This window comes from Pseudopipra pipra, chromosome 8, assembly GCF_036250125.1.
Source record: "Pseudopipra pipra isolate bDixPip1 chromosome 8, bDixPip1.hap1, whole genome shotgun sequence".
Classification (NCBI taxonomy): Eukaryota; Metazoa; Chordata; class Aves; order Passeriformes; family Pipridae; genus Pseudopipra; species Pseudopipra pipra.
In genome coordinates, this window is record NC_087556.1 from 1,680,923 (window position 1) to 1,701,777 (window position 20,855).

General features: G+C 43.9%; 1 protein-coding gene across 10 annotated transcripts in view; it reads right to left on the bottom strand.

The window, feature by feature from the left end:
• The window catches only part of PCDH15 (protocadherin related 15), a 701,112-nt gene that overhangs the window by 12,981 nt on the left and 667,276 nt on the right, over positions 1-20,855 (bottom strand). For 8 of the 10 annotated variants that reach the window (XM_064662188.1, XM_064662185.1, XM_064662184.1 and 5 more), the window contains 3 exons: positions 16,713-16,889; positions 11,355-11,573; positions 7,861-7,971 (listed from right to left, as the gene is read on the bottom strand). In XM_064662188.1, the coding sequence (XP_064518258.1) occupies positions 7,861-7,971; positions 11,355-11,573; positions 16,713-16,889 (507 nt within the window). Of the gene's footprint in view, positions 1-7,860; positions 9,007-11,354; positions 11,574-15,142; positions 15,328-16,712; positions 16,890-20,855 lie in introns of those variants that run through there. The other 2 variants (XM_064662186.1, XM_064662187.1) reach the window with 2 other exon arrangements.

A 20,855-nucleotide genomic window follows, 5' to 3' on the forward strand; every position in this document is an offset into this window, starting at 1 on the left:
TTCCAGAATGAGAAAGTAGGTGTTCCTCATCAGTGAAGAGCTGATTGCCATGACCCCCTCCCAGACTCTTCTCATACAGTGAAATACATGTTTAAAATGGAGCTCCTGTGTGATGTCCACTCTTTGTGCTTAGGAACACCCCAAATAATTGTAGCCATATAAAACCTTTGTGGGGTTTATACTGTGGATGACTAAACACCTGCACTTTTGCTGCACACCACAAAACGAGGCCCTATTTGTCTAATATTTCACCAGTGATGTAATGATCTGCTCAACAGCATCTGTTAGGGGTCTGTGAGCTCTAAAGTGGGGTTTGGGTGCTTAAATTCAATTTTTCGGGTTGATCCACCCTGAATGTTTGTGGTCCAATAATTCCTCATGCTCATCTCTGCACATCCTATAAATGAGAGAGATTCTCTTCCAGCGAAAACAAGGTGATGAGGACAATCCTTCCCCTCACACATTCAGCTACCACACATACCTTGCAACTACAGTCTGCCCAGCAGGAGGATTGCAAAGAAAAATTCTAATGTATCAGCTGGGATGTAATTCATGGAGTTTGGCTCTGGGACAAAGAAAGAGAAACTACCTTCAGCAGTTTGAGCCTGAGGCCTCCACACATGTCCTAACTGCAGATTTAAAACAAACAAACAAGAGACAAGAGACAAAGCCAAGCACCATGGAAATGCTGAGTGGCTCTAAGCAGTCTGAGAAAGAATTCATTACCTTTTTGCTCAGAATTACGACATTTGTTAGTGAACTGGGGGTTTAGTTTTGCTCCTTTATGTAACTGGCTTTCCCAATGTGTTTTTTAGAAGTCGTCATGTTAAATGCAAATATTTTAGATTTTGGCAAAGGACTAAAAGAAAACTTGCAAGTTGGACCAAACATTCAAATGCCCAAACTGCTTTTACTTACCTTTTTTTTTTTTTTCAAGAGACAAGCTAATTTATTTATCTATATAATTATAATTGACATCTTTAATGTAAAGATCTGATTTAGATGACTGTGAGCAAAAAAGCCAGTAAGTAAATCCATATTCCATGGATTTTTACAAGTACTTGGTGACACTAATCAGAGTGACTTTATTACAATTTCAGGTGAGATGTTTCAGCTGAAAAGCTCACGAGAGTGAACGTTCAAGGGAGACGTCAACAACATGCACATGCAAAATAAAAAACAAACTGACAAATTGTACACGAAAGGAATTTACAAAATAAAAACTTTCAACATGCAGTTACAATGTAAAAAAAAAAAACCCGAAATGGAAGGCAGAACATGGGTAACAGGAGGGGAGACAGCCAGGTTTGCTGAGAAATCAAGACAAAGCCCTTCTTCTGACTGGAGCTGCCACAAAGCGTGCGAGCGGAGTGTCATCGCTCGTGGAATACCAAGATGCAGCACGGAATTATAGAATGCTTGGAAGGGATCTTAAAGATCAGCTCATTCCCCCTCCCTGCCATGGGCAGGGACACCTTTCACTAGCCCAGGTTGCTCCAGGCCCCGTCCAGTACCCTGGCTCACCGTGGCTGAGCCTGCTTTGACACCCAACACATGGCAGGAGGTTCCTTCCAGGTGGCACATTTTGTGGGCAAAGCAAGAGATTCCAGCAAAATCTTACTGATATTACCTACAGTGAGAGCTGCTTGATGTGGAGCAGCGCCAAGCCCGCTGCCGGCCGGGACCAATCCTTGGGGAAAAATGGACAGTTTCCCCCAGGAATTTTCAGTAAACAAAGAACCAACATGGCAGAACAGCAAGATGTAGTTCTGAGAAAACAACTTGTAGGTTTACAGGATACATTACAAATTTCCAAGTGAACAGGAAGGACAAGGTCTCTCAGCTGGGGATTAGCGGTGGAAAAGTCGTGATACACGGCAGGGAAAGGGGAAAAGTCGGGATTGCTGGAGAGTCTGAGGCAGACACCGTGTGCTGCATTAGAGTCAAAAGGTCCCATGCAGAAAACATCCAACTGGGAGCGTTACAGTGCCGTTGACTGGGAGGGGAAGCGCTGCTCCAGCTCCTCCACAACACAGCTCAAGTTCCCGTTCTGCTGGTTGTGCTCGGCCGCGGGTTCCGGAGTCGGCGGCTCCGGGGGCACGGCCGCTTTGAGCCTGGAGACGTGCTTGGGCAGCAGGTGGTTCTTGTCTATTTGGCTGTACATGTTGGCCACCGACTTCTCGATGGCAGCTAAATTCTGAATGTTCTTAAGAATCCCTTTGAGCTCCCGGCGAGGGGGAGGCTCTGGCACTGCGGCCGGCGGGGGGGACAGCTGGCTGTTTGGCAGGGGAGCTGGGAGGCTTGGCAGGGGACAGCAGCCGGGGGCTAAGAGGGGGTGAAGAAGAAGAAGAAATAGAAGAAGAAAGAGAAACTGCGAGCGGAGGAGGAGGAGGATGTGGTGGCAACAGAGGAGGGGATGGAGGAGGCGGTGGCAGTGGAGGTGGCAGCTGTGGTGGGGGGGGTGGGGGAATTTTAGGTGGATCTGGAATGCTTGCTATGACTTCTTTGGTCTGAGGAGCTAGAAAACTTTGGCAAACTGGTTTCTTTATCCTAGAAGACGGAGGAGTTGGTTTGCGGGTCGGAGGAGGAGAATGTTCTTCAGGAGAGTCGTGGTGAGTGATGATCACAGAGGGGACCACGGAGGCCTCCGCTTCAGCTACTTCAGCACAAGGTGTTGGAGAGGACCGAGGAGAAGGGTGAAGGCAAGGAGAAGCAACCACACTTTTAGGAGACTGCTCTGGGGCGTTCTCTCCCTCCTGGACGGCGCTGCTGTGCGTGGGCGATCGCCTGGATTTCACGTCAGGAGATTTCACCTGCTTCATCTCCTGCAAGGCCTGCTGCTCAAACTGCCTGGCCTTCTCCTTCACGGTCAACTTGGGGCCACTCAGTCTTTGGAAGAGTGGACTGCTAACATCAACACTGCTCTCCTGATTGGCAGCTCCTTCCTTCCTGGCTTTGAGTCTCTCCTGCTGCCACTGGACGGGATCCATGATAACCGGCCTGCTCAGAGAACCAGGCGTGTGCCTCCTGGTGAGGTGAGTGGGCACCGTCCACGCCCGGTGACTGCCCCCCAAGGAGGCCTCTCTCAGGGCCAGTCTTGAAGGAGAAAGAGTATCAAGAGTATCGTTCCTTTTCCGTAGAAACCCGGCAGCAGTGGGACTCTGAGGGAGACCTTCCACATACAGCGGGTTCTGAGTGGTTAATGGGTTCTCATCAGATAAAAAAGTAATGTTACTTGAGGATTTGGGGAGGTTATTGTTCAGTGATCCATTGATATTGGATTGCTTGTGAGCCTCAATAGCACGGGAAGCAAAGCTGCTTATAACTCTCTGACGGTCTCCTTCTTCTAAGACTGACTTTGACTTTTTTCCCCTGCTTTGTTGGAAATGGTAGAGAAGAAAAAGACTTGAAAGAAAAGAAGATAATCACATGTGAGGAAACATGCATGGACACAGATACTCATGAGAGAGAGAAAAAAAAGAACTCATGATATGAATCAGAGCCATTCAATTACTTCTAGCAAACTACTACTACCCAACAGAAAGAGCACATTCACTGGGCTACTGGGCAAGACATTTACTTTTGCATCTTCTTTAAGGGGGAAGGAAGAGAAATTAAAACAAGTTTACTACTTGTTTTAATTTAAAGTTGCTCAGCCACTCGATAAGTTCAAAAATAAGTCGACCTCTTGTTAAAAAAAAGCACCTCTTAGGTTTCAAAATGATCAGTCAATACTGGACCCCATCTCCCCAGAGACACAAAACATCACAGAAGTATCAACACATGTACGAATTTCATCTCTTCACCACGATAAACCCAATGAAAAGCCCCTGCAGGTGGGTTACATCAAATTTCTACACCAAGAGTAGGAGGTCTCACCACTTTTTGGACTTCATCTCTCACCTCCCAGTGCCTCATTAACTACTTTTTTCAAATATTTTCAATACCGCAAACTTCTGAGCAGATTTTAAAATAAACAGCATTCTAAAAATCAATATCTCCACACTCTCTGCTAGAAAAGTACCCTGGGAGCCCTATTTTAAACACTGTTCACCTCAGGCTGAAACAAAATTTATTTTCCCCTCAACCTGTGAGAAATTTAAGATTTGGGTCTGTGTCACACAGAGCTAAAACCAAACCCCTTATTCAACCAGGCTTCCAGAGGACACCTACTCCAAAAAGATGATGTGAATGTTGGAAGATGAACTTTTAGGCCTCCTGGTCACACTGTTCCATTGTTTTTGGTGGTGGTGTGTCGTGTCTCAGAAAATATAACTAAATAATTAATGGAAAATTAACTCTGGTGCTTAAATATTCCCTAGCAAAACTGGAAGAGAAATTTAAGTGACTAGACACTGGATAGGGGTTAATTAAGAGAGATTAAGTTTCCTCTAAGTTATTTAATATGTAAAAGTCCCCTGAAAGCCTGTATTTAGTAATGAAAAACATTTGGTTCTTAAATTTTGTTTCCTGTTTTCAGTGGGGGATCACCCAGACAGGGAACCCGCAGCTCCCTAATGGTCCCAGGGACCAAAGAAGCACCAGAATCCCTGCACAAAGAACAGAGATCACACTCCCATTTCCAAATAACACCCAGCAAAGCTCCAGGAAGGGTTATATCAGTGCATAAATTCTCCCCAGACACTGCAGTTTGCCAAAATTCAGTGTGCCTAAGGCTTGTCTCTGGGCAGAACAGAACTGTACGAAACATAATTAACTTCACACTAATCACTGAATCCCAGAATGGTTTGGGCTGGAAGGAACCTCAAAGCTCATCCAGTCTCACCCCCTGCCATGGGCAGGGACACCTTCCACTAGCCCAGGTTGCTCCAAGCCCCGTCCAACCTGGCCTTGGACACTTCCAGGGATCCAGGGGCAGCCACAGCTTCTCTGGGCAACCTGGGCCAGGGCCTCCCCACCCTCACAGGGAACAATTTCTTCCCAATATCTAATCCAAATCTACTCTCTGGCAGTGGGAAGCCATTTCCCCTTGTCCTGTCACTCCAGGCCCTTGGAAATAGTCTCTCTCCATCTTTCCTGTTGGTTCCCTCAGGCCCTGAAAGGCCACAATCAGGTCACCCCAGAGCTTCTCCTCTCCAGGCTGAACAATCCCAACTCTCCCAGCCTTTCCTCCCAGCAGAGCTGCTCCAGCCCTCGGATCCTCTTGGGGCCTCCTCTGGACTGGCTCCAGCAGCTCCATGTCCTTGCTGGGCTGTTCCCCAGAGCCCCTAAACTAATCCTTTATCCTAAAGCAGCCAGCTCGGAGGGGATTCAAGCCCTGTCCATCTATTCAGAGGCGAGAGAAAGCAGTGATTGTGAACTTGAAGGACCCCTCCAGCAGAAGGCTCATGCAGGTGACACAACCTTTTTGCTACTGGAATGGATTATTTCCAAAGCTCCTCAGCTCCCTCCTGGCTCCACACGACACCTCTCCGGGCTGGGCTGACCCTGCATCTCTTTGTGCTCCTGGATTATTTTCATGCAACTCAGGTTGAAGCACATCCCTGTAAACTGAAAGACACGCCCCAGCCTTGCATGGAATTGTAAATAACAGACAAAATAGGCTTTGCCTGCATCCAGCCATCAGTTCAAACCTCTGGGCCTTCACTCAGTGTCGGTATGGTTTGGTTTTGTTTTGTTTTTTCTTTTTTAAGGTAGCTTTTCTTTGGCTTTAGAAATAATACCATTCAAGTTCAGCAATCACACTTGCTCTCTCTGCTTCCAAGAAGAGGGATAAAGAAGCATGGAAATATTGAAGCTTCACAGTAAATGTCTTTCCTGATCAATGGATAAATAAAATATGAGTTTCAGCTTGCAAGGTTGAATGGGAATCACTGAAAGGAAAATTAACTAGTGTTTCTACCAGCTACAAATATTAAGACAATGAAATAAGCTTACTTACTGATGCCTATGTATCCAAAGACAGAGAAAAATGAAAATTATGAGACAAGGCAGATTTAAAACTAAAGAGCTTAGTTCCATTTCATTTGCTATAAACACCAAAGAAAGAAAACAAGACACGAGGCAGCACTGCAAATGAAAGATGACTGTCTTAGGACAATTAAGGACAGGGAATATTGGACTAAAGTTCATGCAAAATGTTAATCAAAGGTATTTCCCAAATAATAAGTTATATGTGTAGCCTGAAATCAACTAACTGACAGGGAAAAAGAAAATTGTAATTATATTTATTGAAGCGTGTTCTTTTCTTTAAAATCCTGTGGATTTTCAGTTCTCTTTTAAGGATTTTTACTGGTTTGTGTTTAATCAGTTCCTCAGCATGGTGGATATAGCTTAGCTGTATGCAAAGACATCTGAGAGAAAATATTCCAACTACAGCACCTTTTTTTTGGTGCGATAAAATCAATTTTTTTGTCAAAATTAACATAAATCTCAGCCTCAGAGTCAACACTGCATATTTGTGAACTGGCCTCTACATGTTGCAGTACTAAAACATTAAAAAAACCCTTTGCAGATAAAACCCCAGCAAAACAAGGCTTTTTCTGGGTTTAGCATCAGGTATTTGGCAACACATCTTTAATTTCAAGAAAAATTTAGTTTAATGCAAAAAAAAAAAAAAATTAAAAAAAAAAGAGCGAATTTTACCCAGCAGGCACCTCAGTGCAGAAGTACAGATGTGATCTCCTGTGGTTCACAAACACAGTCCAAAACCACTATATTCCACAGCTGAACATCCATTTTTCCTCCCTTCCTGCCCAAGTGTAGCACTTGTCAGAGGCAAATGGCACGGGAGGGAATTCAGCAATGAGGAGAAGCTATTCCTGCTCCCAGGAATTTTTCTTCCCTCTATTCACCCAAAAAAGCTCAAGCTCTGGAATGATTCCCCAGGCACAGACTGCCTGGCCAAGAGTTACAGCTCTGTCACGCCCCTGGAGCGTTTTCTAAACTCAACCTCAGCAGCTGGAGAATTCCAGCTTTCTGAGCAAAACAAATAATGATGGAAAACGGAGCAATCCTCAATTCCACCTCTCTACCTGCCTCCAAACTTTATTAACGCTGTGCTCTTCAGCATTCCTTGGATTTTTCATACAAAGAGAGTGTGGCAAAGCTCATGAACAAACCCCTCCCAGTATGGGACAAATAATAATTGGCTACTCCCCCCTGGAATATTTTCATGCTGGGAGTTAAATTGTTGTTGGAGTCCATCAACTTCAGGTTTCCAGAAGCATGAAAAGGTAAGCAACCTTGCAATATTATTATTTTATGAGCATGTAATAGATAAAAGATGCATTCATAGACCTGCCAGTGGTTTCTCTTCTCTGAGAGTTCCTTTTAGTTCAATATTTAAACAGTTTTAAATTTAGAGCAGAAAAGGAAAAAACCAAAAAACAACACGCTTTACCCAACAGAGTATTTCTTACTGTAGGAAATGGGGACTTCGGGGCAGAAATTTTCAGTGTTCTGTCATTTCAGAAGTGTCCAGTTAATTAATGAATTCATAAGTAACGAATTTTATTGGATGTGTTTAGTCAACAGCTTTGGAAAACCTCTAGGGCTGGATTTGCCAAGGAATCCAAAGCTGGCTCACCCTGGCAGCAGTGACCTGCTCCAGGCTCTTGCTCGTAGGAAACCATGTGGTTAAACCTGCTTTTTGCACACTTAAAACCTGTTAAAGAACCTCCCAGCCCCTACAAGAAGATTAAATTGCTTTTTCTCTCCTCACAAGGTCATCCTGTGTCTTTTGTGGATCTTGGAGAACCCCAAGCAGGAATGAGAATCCCAGAATGGTTTAGGTTGGGAGGGACCTTAAAGCTCACCCAGTTCCACCCCCTGCCATGGGCAGGGACACCTTCCACTAGCCCAGGTTGGATTTATTGGTGGATCTCAAGGAATACTCACATGGTGCTGTCTCCAAGCTCCTCGTAGAGGTTGTTGGCAGCGGCACTGGCTGGTTTCCCTGCTGGCAAAGCCATCTGGATCCTGGCAGTCTTGGCACACTCAGCCTGCCTCCTTTGGGAGCCATGGAGAGAAGGAGAAAGACTCATCAGAAACACTCCCCACCCCAACATAAAGCCCAAATGGAAAGTTTTCCATGTTTTTTTCTGCAGTTGATAAACATCCCTGAGTATTGCCTTCACCAAAATGATTATATTTTCCTGGTTTGTTCAGCTCTGTTGTTCTGTTTTGGTGGAATCCCAGAGCTCCTCCAGACAGGAATAAAATCACAGAATCCCAGAATGGTTTGGGTGGGAAGGGACCCTAAAGATCATCTCATTCCACCCCCTGCCATGGGCAGGGACACCTCCCACCAGCCCAGGTTGCTCCAACCTGGCCTTGGACACTTCCAGGGATCCAGGGGCAGCCACAGTTTCTCTGGGCAACCTGTGCCAGGGCCTCCCCACCCTCCCAGGGAACAATTCCTTCCCAATATCCCATCTAAATCTCCTCTTTGTTGGCTTGAAGCCATTCCCCTTGTCCACCTTCAACTCCTTTTTCTCAGCGGAGTTGGCTGGGAAATTTCTGTTTCAATTAAGAGTTTTCCTGAAAAAAATGCCTTTTTTTTTTTTCTTTATAAGGACTTAAGTTCCTATGAAAGAGATTCCTGTTTTCCCTGTAGAAAACCAAGCTGTGGTGTCTCATGGGTGGTTTTGGGGAGCACCATCAAGGTGACACGACTGCTCCACCTAAGTTTGGTTTTTGAAGTGGGTCAACACCTGACTCTTCCTTGCCTGACACGCCCTGACTTGCTTGGGGAATTCCACACACATGGGAATATTTACCTTTTTCTCTGCAGGAAACAGCAATAACCCCAACCCCCATATCCTCAATGCAATAATAAATCACATTGAGCAGCCACAAAAAATAAATCACTTTTAAACTCCTCATACCGAGTGTTCAGGAGCAAGTTGGAGCATAGGAATCAACTCTCACTGAAGGCTAAAAATATACATTTAATGTATTTAAACACTAAAGTCTGGCAGGCTGTCAGTATTCCCATGCAAGCTGGTAAAAATGAAGCTGGAAATAAGTACTTACTCTTTGAATCTGTTTTGTTATGCAAAAAAAAAAAAGAGATAAAAAGGCAGGTTAAATGAATTCTGTTTCCAACAACTGTCTCAAACAGTGAATTTAACAGGAGTAATAAACTAGAGGCTACTTAATTTATCAATACATCAAATTACAGGATTAATGACATGTTTAAAGGATCCTAATTTCCACAGCTGAAGAGTGTTTTGCTGCTATTTTTGCTACCCTTGAAACAATTCTGCAGTCAGCAGAAACAGGAATTCCAGAAGGGAAAAGCTGCTTTGGGTTTATGGAAAACAACTCCCTGCCACACTCACACAGGGAACAGAGTAAGACATGGAAAAAAATAGTATTTCTCATGTTATTTCTTTAACAGGTGCATTTTTATACCAGTTTTTAATATAATATAATATAATATAATATAATATAATATAATATAATATAATATAATATAATATAATATAATATAATATAATATAATATAATATAATATAATATAATATAATATAATATAGCTAAATTAAAAATATAGACAACACTTATTATTATTATTATTACTATTACTATTATTATTATTATTATTAATAATAATAATAATAATAATTTATTTACCAGTTTCTCCATTTTAACACATTTCAAGAATGGTCTAGAAAACATTCCCAACAGTGAGGGAGTATTATTTATTATTATTTAGAAGATACCATTCATTTGTGATCAGTGTTAGTAAATAATATATTATTTAGAAGTACCCTGCAGGGTTGTACTGGATTCTGTATTTCAAAGGCATAATTTTCAGCTTTATTACAAGAAAAATATTTCAGGAAAAATCCTGAAACTCCTTTTGAAAAGGAGAAAAAGGCTGTAATGGAAAAACAAACCAGAAGGCTCAGGACAGTTTTGGTGCCTCTATTAACACTAAAATTCCTTTTATTTTCTTTGGCACTCTTCAGTGATGCATTTCTCATAAAAATACAGTTTTATTCACACTGGGCTGCTATAAATTTGGCTCCAAGTCTCACTTCCAGACAGCAAAAATGGGATTTTGTTTGATGAAATGAAGTTGGGCAGATTCCTTAAAGCTCTTAAAAGAGATGGATGATGTTTTGATAATTTAACAGATGCCAGGGAAAAATAGTGCTCTTCGATTTCTTCAAGAAACAGGCAGTTCAGGGAACAGCAACCAACTAATTGGAGGTTGAACTTGAATTTTCTACAGAATTTTGGGATAAGCAGGGAAGCTTGGGAATGCACCGCCATCCCAAACTCTTCCAAACTCCTTTAAAAGGTCTTTTTTCCATTGACTCAAATGTTTTGGAGAAACTGGGATGTGAATATAATAATTAATTAGTAAATCCATTAAGTATCTCTGAGTATCATCTTTAATTAAAGAAAAATCTATAAATAAATATATATATAAATGTAGGAATCGATCTACCTTGTAGTCCAAATGCATTGATTCAAAATATGAGAGGGCCAGAAAAAGTTTAGTTGGGAGGTTCTTGTTGGTGATGTTGATCCTTTAATTAGTTTATCAGCCAATTAATTAAACCTCTTCAGGTTTAATTAAGGGGTGAGTGAATACAAGAGGTGAGTTAAAGTTAATATAAAGTTAATATAAGAGGTGAGTGAAAATACCAAGAAGGTTCTCCCCGCTGCTTTAGACAGAAATGGCACAAAAGGCATCCCCCGGAAACATTTACAATTAATAAGGTCGGGAAATATATAACTGTGATTATTTTAGGGGGAACACATTATATTTAAAAAAATAATTTATAAATATTATAAATATTATTTTAAAATAGTATAAATAAATGTCATAAATGTAATTTATAAATGTTATAAATACATTATATTATAAATATTAACATGATAAATATTTTATAATTTTATTAAAAATTATAAATATATAAGCGAAAAAATGGACTCTTTTTATTTTATCAAGCTGCGCAGTTTAATTTTTGGGTCATTGATTGAGATGGTACCTTTCTCCTCAATTTTTTTTTTTCCTTTGGCATGGAATTCAGCCCTGAAACTACCCCTGTGTTTCAAACACCTGGCTTTTGAGGCCGTGCTCTAAAAGCTCTCTGCCCCGGAAAAGTCCGACAAGACGCGCTTCCCACCGAGCACTGGCCAACTCTTGTGGGGAGAGGGGAGTTAAAAACAGAAACTAACATGGAAGAGATAATGTATAAATACATATAATATAAAAATATAAGTATATATAAATATATATATAACATATAAATATGAAATGATACGTTGCTCTCGCCGCAAGGACGGACGGTGTCGGAGCGGTTCTACGCTACACGACCTCCCTGCTGGGAGGCTGCTGGCAGTGGGAGTGGGGGAAGGAGGAGGTTACTCACTGCCTGTAGCTGACCATGACGATGAGGATGGCTGGCAGGCAGCACAGGATGATGATCACAGCCAGGGCCAGCAGCGCTCCCTCCGTGTAGCCCACGGCCTGCGCCTGCTTCTTCACGTTGGCCACCACGTCCGGCGTGCGGATCTCCAGGATTCGCCCGCCCTGCCCCAGGTAGGGCTGGAACTCCTTGTTGATATCCAGCAGTTTGCCATCCAGGAACCTTCGGCGGCACAAAAGAATTGCGGTCAAGTTTATGAAGTGTGGTTGGGTGGCTGTGGTTGGGTTAGTAACCGTGGTCTGATAAAGCCTGATCTTTAGGTATTGGCAATTCCTTGTAATCTCTGGAGTGACTCCAAGGTACTTAATACCAGGACACAGTTTAAGCACTGAAAAGGAGGGGTGAGCTGAACCTTATCCTGATTTCTAGAGGCTCAAAGTGGCATTGATTGTGCTTTTTCCTTCACTGGTCTGTTACAGAGGATCAACCAGCCCTTCCTGAACACATCCCACTCCGGCCTAAAGATCCATGTGATCTTGCCCAGGCAGTGGTGGATTCCCCATCCTTCGTTCAAAAACCACGTGGATGTGGCACCTGGGGACATGGGTTAGTGGTGGCCTTGCAGTGCTGGGGGAATGGTTGGACTTGATGATCTTGTAGGTCTTTTCCAACCTTAATGATTCTATTTTATGGGATTCCTTCACGACTGTGATTGATGCTACTCTAAAAGCAGGAGGACTTCCCTCAGCTTCTTAGGGAAATCCTTTGGCTGGAGGGACAAAAAATACATTGGTCAAGGCTTTAATTTCTAAAGGAAAAGAAAAATCCTTGGATCACTCTGGAAGTGAGGACTGAGTGTCTCACAAGCTGCCCAGCTAAAAAGACCAAAGTAGGAGGCACTATTAGGATGGGGGAGCCATAGCATGACCCCCACCTGGACAGAGGTTCTCCTGGGGAAACATGACGTGTCAGAAAAAAAAGCAGAAAAGATCAAATGAAAAACAACAGCTAAAAAAAAAATATTCTGAAAGGATTTCTGTACATAAACTCCAAATGTCTAAAGACAGTCTGAAATAGTCTGAAATAGCTTGATTTCCTTAATCTGATCATCAAATAGAAATAACACTCCTCAAAAACCATTTCTTAATGGCAGTTAATTTCTTAAAATCGACTTCCCCTCTAATTAATTTACTCAGGAACCCTCACAGCATTGCTTGCCCCTTGATTTCTTCCACAAAAACGCTCGTGGTGCTTGAGAGAAAAAATCCCTTTTCAAACCTAATGCCGGTTCACGAGGCGTAAAGCGAGTCTAATCGGAGCCTCATTCTTCTGCTGCACACTAGATGTCACTGGTGCATGTCACACGTCCTTTGAGCTGGCAAAAGCATCCCAGCAGGACGGCATTAAATCTCTGGATGATTTTAACCATCTCTCCATTAAAATTCCCTCAGCATTTTCTTGACAAACCCTGTTTTAACAGGTTGTAACTCAAGCGTGAGCGTTTACTCCATGATGGAACCTGACACGCTGTGCAGGAGATTCAGGCAGGGTAAGCAGTTTATTTTTAATGGTGGACATTTTCCACTTAATATATGCAGGAGAAATTTGCTGGATTCAACTGGTTTTTATGCTCCAATAAATCAAACCCTCTTTCCTATAAAAGGATAGAAAAGGAGGCTGATCATTTCAGTTTGTAAAATTATCTCTAAGTAGCCTCAGAGTCTTTCAGGGGTTCGTGGTAGAGAGAGGAAATAGCAAAGCACAGTTACCACTCAGGCCCATTTTTTGGGTGTAATCAGACAGATTTGGAGCAAAAGTCTGACCAGGAGCAGCTGGGTGGGGCTCAGCCTGGAGAAAAGGAGGCTCAGGGGGGACCTTCTGGCTCTGCAAGTCCCTGACAGGAGGGGGGAGCCGGGGGGGGGTCGGGCTCTGCTGCCAGGGAACAAGGGACAGGAGAAGAGGGAACGGCCTCCAGCTGTGCCAGGGGAGGTTTGGATTGGATAGTAGGGAAAATGTCTTCATTGAAAGGTTGGTCAAGCACTGGAACAGGGTGTCCAGGGCAGTGGTGGAGTCCCCATCCCTGGAAGTGTTCAAAGAACGTGTGGATGAGGCACTTGGGGACATGGGTGAGCGGTGAACACAGCAGTGCTGCATTCAGGGTTGGACTCGATCTTGGAGGGCTTTTCCAACCTTAATGATTCTATTTTATGAGATTCCTGATTAACAAAAATGGCAGGTCATCAGTCACAACAGTTGTAAGGAAAACCAGGAATCTCTCGTGGATCAGTCTGACAGAGCACAGGACAGGGAAACTTCGTCAGGTCTGGAGAGACATGGGTTTTCCCCCTCTGGCAGTGATGGCCACATCCATGATTTCTAAATCATAGCTTCGTTTTCCAGACAAACTTTTTGCTGGAATTGTGATGGGATTAATATTAGGGATGATGGGAGCCTGACACACACCCTTTGGTTCAGTGGGTGACTGCTTAGCTGGTGATGGGCCTGAGCTGCCAAGCCCACCCTTTCCTCCCAGCTCCAGGGTAAATCCAGGAACCTGGGTCTGTATCCCTGAGACCTGTCTGTATCCCCGTGAAGGAGAACAGGCTGCTCCACTCTGTCCTCAACTTACCTCATGTCCCACCTTCACAGGGGACTGTTTCAAACAGGGACAGCAAACTCTTAAATCAGGGCCTGCTCAATGTTTTAGGAGCAGGATCACAGCAGGGTGTTCCCAAAAAAGCCCATTCCAGGTATCTTCCAAAACATAATCACTTTGCAAACTGTGTTAAAATCCCAGCTGGCAGAACTCACGTGCTAACTCTGTGCTGTTGGTACAGTTCTCCCTTCTGGACACATCATGGAATTGCTGAACACTTGGAAAATAACTCAGGTAAATTTATATTCCTTATTGCCAATTCAATTTTTAAAACAGGAGTTTCTTTAGGACTTTCTCACCTTCTTCCCATCATCTCCAGTTTATTAAATGATCCTTTCTCCTACTGATCTCTTTGTCTGGTAGATCCAGAGCAGATTCCTGCCTGGCAGAAGGATGGTTGTGACTCATGGCTTCCCACTGAGGGCACAACCACTGTGTCCTGGGAGTGTGGCAGGAAGAACACGGAGCTATCCCTGGAAAATCAAGCCTCCAGGAAAACACCTATAGGAGGGATTTCTTTGTAGATTTGGGTATGTCCCTGAGCTGGGGCAAATCTCTGGTGGTTCACCCACTTGCTGGGGAAAACTTGGTAACTCCAGCTGTCAAGCTCCAAAACTCTCCCTCCTTACTCCAGGGAGCTGACACCTCCTCACCTCTACCCTAAAGCCAGGAGAGCATTCCCTGGGATTTTGCTGATTTAAATATTTAAAAGCTTTTGAAGAGAGGGGAAAAAAACCCAACAAAAAGCTGAGTGTGCAGGCACATGGAGCATTTTAATGAGGTTCCTTCTCAGCTGACCCTTCACATTCGAAAATCAGATTTTTAACCTATCTTAGCTCTCTTCTGCTCTGGGTATTTCACTGGACACATGAATGTTCCTGAAAGACATTCCTATATTTTCAAAGGGTCCCAAAAGGAAGAGGGACATTTTTTTTTCCTGACTCTGAAGAGAGTCTGCATCAGAAAAAGTTTTTATTTTTTCATGGAATTCAATAATGTCCTTTTGACCTCGAGCATTTCTAAAGGGATCCCACTTCAGCCACTCTGAACTGGCTGTGACTGGAATAAAACACACACCTCCAGGAATTTATAAAGGGTAAAAGTGGAAAAGCAATGATAAAGAGGGATCAGGAGATAATCTGGATGCAAGGCAGCAAGATCCTTTTTATTGAGACTCGTTTTGGGAGTGGGTTGGGCTGAAACAGGAGAACTGCAAACAGATTCACTGGCACTTTTCTTTGGAGATTAATGAGAATGGTTATCTATCTATCACAGATTTCTGCTGGCTTCCTGAATTTCCACTTCCACTCTTGAATAAAACTGGGAATAAAAACACAAAGACACCATTCTGGGAAGGATCAGCAGTGGACACATGAACACAAACTCCCAGAGCATCACTTAGAGCTAAAGAGGCTGTATGACCTAGTAGATACCCAAAACCAAATGCCAGTGGGAGGAAGGAGGTTCTACTGCCACCCCTCTGAGAGCTACCATGGCTATTTTAAAAAATATTTTTATATAAAAATAGAAAATTTTATATAAAACCACAACATTTTTGTATCCTTGGTTCAAAAACTGATGCTGGAAGACTGGAGAGGCTTCAGAGACAACTTGAAGTGATCAAAACAATTCAAACACAGCCCAGAGTGCAGAGGTCAAGCAACTTCTCAAGAATAAAAATTTAGAGGATGACGTGATCATAAGCCTAGACCTTGGTGGGACACAGAAATTAAAAGCACCAGTTGGATACTTCAGTTATAATAAAACTCTGTGACTGAACCTACAGAAATTAAAATAAATTAAAAAAAAAAAAAAGGGAAAAAAGACCTAATTTTTGTCAGGAAATTACACAAAGGTAATTGAGTGGCTTTCCTTGTGGAGCTGCTTTGCTGACAGATCCTTTCCAACCAGAATGAATTTGAGGGGTTCCATGATCCTTATTACACTCGCTCAGACTGATCACAGGGATCTTTTCCAACTCTGAATACCTGCACAGCTTTAGTTCACCATAGTTCATCTGTACTCCACGAGGAGCTCGGGAGAACAAGGCCTTTTCCAACCACAGCCCGGCCCAGTTCTCACCAAGATAAAAAGCAAACACAAAGGTGAAATAAGGAAAAAAAAAACAAAAGAGAGTGGCTGCTGTAGAAGAAAAGCCTGATTTGCATCTTGAAGGGCCTGATCTCCTCTGTGTGGGTACTCCTGGGTCATGCCCCAATGTGCTTCAGACATTGCAAATCACCTCTCTTCCTTCCCCTTCCCTTTCTTCTCTTCCTTTGGCTCCCACAAAAAACCCCAACCCCAGAACCCAGAAAGAAACAAAAAGGAAAAAGGCAGTTTTCCAAATGGAAAGGGAAGGTCCAGCACTGCAGCAGCAAAGCCCTTGCCTGGACATCACAGAGGAGTGTTGGTACACAGGAAGAAAATTCCTTCGGAGGAACTGAAGCTGGGAGCTCCTGCACGGGGTGGCCCAAGTGTCTTGCAAGCTATCATGGTGAAAATGTCTAAATCAGGGGATGATTTAGCTCAGGGCAATGCACTGAACTGGTAAAGTGGTAAATCCCCAAGTTACTGAGGGTAAGGCCAGGCAGCAACTGCTTCCAGAGGTTCCCTACTCCTGTTAATGCTGAACCACTTCCTAACAGACCCACAGGTTTCCAAACAGGCCCCAGGGATAGAGGAGGAGCAAGGAATGAGACACTCACTTAAACAGTTCGTTCCTCATGATGGCCCTGTTGGTCTGCGGGTCGATGGCGTAGACCATGAGGTCGGACTTGGTGTAATCCTCTTCGGAGAACCCGTCCCCAAACCTCCGGGCCCCGATGGATTCCACCACCACCGTCGCCCCGGGAATCTGGTCCTGGATGTAGCGTTCCAAAATCCTGCGGGGGAGACGGAGCCAGAGAGCTGCAGTGACTGGTTTGTGCTGCCCAAGGGCCAAATGAGACACCAACAGCCAAAGCCCACGGCTGAGGAGGATGGGGGGGACCTTCAGAGCACTTTTCTGAAAAGAATCTCTGCTCAGTAGAACCTCTTAAATGCTGAACTCCTGGGAAAAGCTCAGCAGTGCTTGGAGAGGTCATCAGAAGTAGTGTCCTTAAGTCGAGCTCTCTGTATTTACGACCTCAGCTGAGTTTTAAATGGCTCATGGGAAACACCACCTATATTTCACACAAAGCCTCCCTGCCATCCTTTTATTAAGGTGTACTATTTCAGCACTTCCATTCCACCCCTACACAATAAATTTTCCCCCACAGAAACAACCACTCCAATGACTTTCAACTGGATATTTCAGCTGTCCCTCCAACATTTCAGGTGCTGCAACACCTGCAAGTTTTACAGGCAGAAGAAAATTGGAATATCAGGCTGACATGGGAAAAATGGAATAAAATAAACTGCAGCAGGATTCTACAAGCAGAGGGAAAAAAAGGCCAACAGAACTCAGCAGCAGCTCTGCCCAAAATAACAATAACAACACCCAGACTTGCTAATGGTCTGGTGAGGTTTTCCAAGCTGGGGCCAAGAAGGGTTCCCTCGAAGCCCTCAAAGACAGCTTTATAAACAAAGGCATAAAAGCAAATATCATCAACACAGGACACATGGGCAAAAAGGTATGGAGACACAAACCAGAGAATTTGGAAGTTTAAGTGCTCCATCTAAACTCCTGGAAGTTATAAATAAATACAGAATTTCCTAGACTAATTTATGTGATCAGAGTATCAAATCCAAAAGCAGCAGCTGAGCTGGGAGGCAAAAGCAAGGGAAGCGGGGGGAACGTGCTGACTGATCGAGGCATCAGGATCAAGGATGCATCAGGGTGTGGAGGAAGACAGATCTCTCAAAAAAGGACACCAGTGACTTTAGGACGTCACTTGTTTTACACAAAACCTTCTGCAGTTGCTGAGGTTACATTTTGCTGCTGTTTTTTTCCCTGACACAAGATTTCCAAAGCAACGCTGTCAAGGCAGCATCACCAGCTCCTAATTTTTCACCTCTCCTCTCTTTTTGGAAATTTAGCCTGCCTTTAAAACAGCAGCTTTTCTAAAAGATTTTGAAAAATCCAAGTCTGTCAGAGCCAGGTCTCAGCCTAGCAGTGAATATATACTGTTAGTGCAGAGAAAATAGAGATACAGATTGGCTGCCACGCTGCTGGTTGACTGGTGTCCTCTAAACAAGCACTCCTGTTGTTTGCAGATAGGGTAAACTCTACTTATCTCTGCTTCTGGAACGCTCTTCACTGGCAGCCAAGGTGATAACCTGTCACAGACACCTCGGGAACAATAATTCTCCCAGGTAAAACTTGACAGGACAAAGCTGGGATATGCAGATTATTGTAAAAAAAGAGCCCCAGCAAACATTGTGTGAATGGAAATGGCTGAAAGAACCCGAAGTCCTTAGAAGGGTGTTTTGCAAAAGGATTTAGAAAGGCCAAGTGGGTAAAGGATTTACCTCCCTAATTACCATACAAACATCTTCTCTTGCAGCACGCAGGGGATGTTTTTCACAGAATCCCAGAATCATCCAGGTTGGAAAAGCCCTCCCAGCCCATGGAGTCCCCCCTGTGCCCGATGCCCACCTTGTCCCCCAGCCCAGAGCACTGAGTGCCACGGCCAGGCCTTCCTGGGACACCTCCAGGGATGGGCACTCCAAACCTCCCTGGGCCAAGGCCTGACCACCCTTTCCAGCAACAAATTCCTCCTCCTGGCCAACCTGAGCCTCCCCTGGCACAGCTGGAGGCCGTTCCCTCTTGTCCTGTTGTGTTTCCTTGCCCAGAACTGTTGTTACAGCCCAGAGAGAAACGCTCCAAAAGGTTGGAAGGTTATAACGTGGGGTCACTTGGAGCAGAATTGGTAACAACATTCCCTTTCCTCAGAAACTCCTGACATTCTGCTGGAATCCATTGCCTTTGAGAATCTCTTTGTCTAAAACATGATTAAAATTGAAGAACAAACAGCACACCCTGGACAAGGAATGGAGGGACAGCACAAGGGGGAATGGCTTCCCACTGCCAGAGGGCAGGGTTAGAGGGGATATTGGGAAGGAATTGTTCCCTGGGAGGGTGGGGAGGCCCTGCACAGGTTGCCCAGAGAAGCTGTGGCTGCCCCTGGATCCCTGGGAGTGTCCAAGGCCAGGTTGGACAACCTGGAATAGTGGAAGGTGTCCCTGCCCATGGCAGGGGGTGGGACTGGCTGAGCTTTAAGGTCCCTTCCAACCCAAACCATTCCATGATTTTGGGATACCACTTTCTGCCTATGGGAAATAGGCACATTGCAGGCCTTGGCTTTAACTGACATTGCAAGAAACACCACCAAGTACAGGAGAATGACAGGAATATTCAATCTGAAACACACAAATTGCATGTTTAGTTTAAAATAGGTAATAAAAATGCACCGAAGACTGAAAAGTAGCAATTAAAGAATTCACTTAAAAATAGAGCAGTTCCCTGTAGAGTTATTTGAAAAGTCATTCAGCTGAACTTGTGATGCTGAAAAATTCTTTAGGGTTTGAAAACTCTGCTGAAAGAGGCCACTTGCTTGTAGTTCTACTCAAAAGAACCAAGTTTTGAGGTGCCTACTCGTAAGTAACAACAGCATTGGCAGTTCTGCTGTACTGATCAGCAGAAGTTAAATTAAAAGTAGTCTATCACTTGTTAATGGTAATTATCATCCTCCCAACAGTGGTGTAGTGAGAGGTGGAACTAGCAAATGAACAGGGAACAAGCCTTTCCTGCTGCTCCAAGTCCCTTTTAGCTCCACAGACAAAACGTGACAAGCAAAACACCTCCCTGTGCATCTCCATTCCCATCACTCTCCCAGTTCCCAGCAGTGATACCTGGGAAATGAAGTGAAGGGCACATAGATTTGCACTGTCACTGAGGACATCACGTGCCCCAAAGTACCCTGAAAACTCTGAGACAGTTTTTTTCATCTTTAGATGCCAAAGAAAGGGAAAGGCAAAATAATCCAGGTATTTATTACAGGTATTACAGGTATTTTAGTTGGCTGAGCTGTCCCTTGGCTGGTGGCATTCTGCTTCATAAAGAATCCCAGAATGGTTTGGGTTGGAAGGAACCCTAAAGATCATCCTGTTCCACCCCCTGCCATGGGCAGGGACACCTTCCATTAGCCCAGGTTGGTCCAACCTGGCCTTGGACACTTTCAGGGATCCAGGGGCAGCCACAGCTTCTCTGGGCAACCTGTGCCAGTGCTTCAGCACCCTCACAGGGAAGGATTTCTTCCCAACATCCCATCTAAGTTGTTCAGTAATTTGACAGCCTCTTGTGTTTTTGGAGCACATAAAATAGCTTAAGAAATTCAAAAAAACCAACCCTGAAACATTCTTCCTTTCAGGACTCAAATAACTGGTACCATAGACTTGGAGTCAGCAGTGTTGAAGACTCGAGATCCTGCATCATTTTTCGCTGAAATTCTACCTCCCAAACATAATTTAGTTAAATAGTATATGATAAATTCATGTTCCAAGTATTTGGAAATGCAAATTTGGCAACAATGCACAGATGAGAGCTCTGCCTGTCCACAGCAGCCCAGGCTTTTCAAGTGGTTTCATTAACTCTTCAGTTTTACTCCACTTCAGCCAAATTCTGGCTCCGTGATTTTTGCAAGGTTAATAACTGACAAGTAACCAGCTGGATTTTCAGCTGTACTTTCCCAAACAGACAAGGACCAATTCCAGCCCCTCCTGTGCAGTTAGTGACAGATTTGGGGGGGATGCACTTGAGCTCCCAAATGCCTTATTGCAGCACACAAAGAGCACAGGGCAGGCTCTACACTTTCTGTGGCCCCTGGGGTTTATTTCCAGCCCAAGACCAGCCCTTCTTTATAAAACAG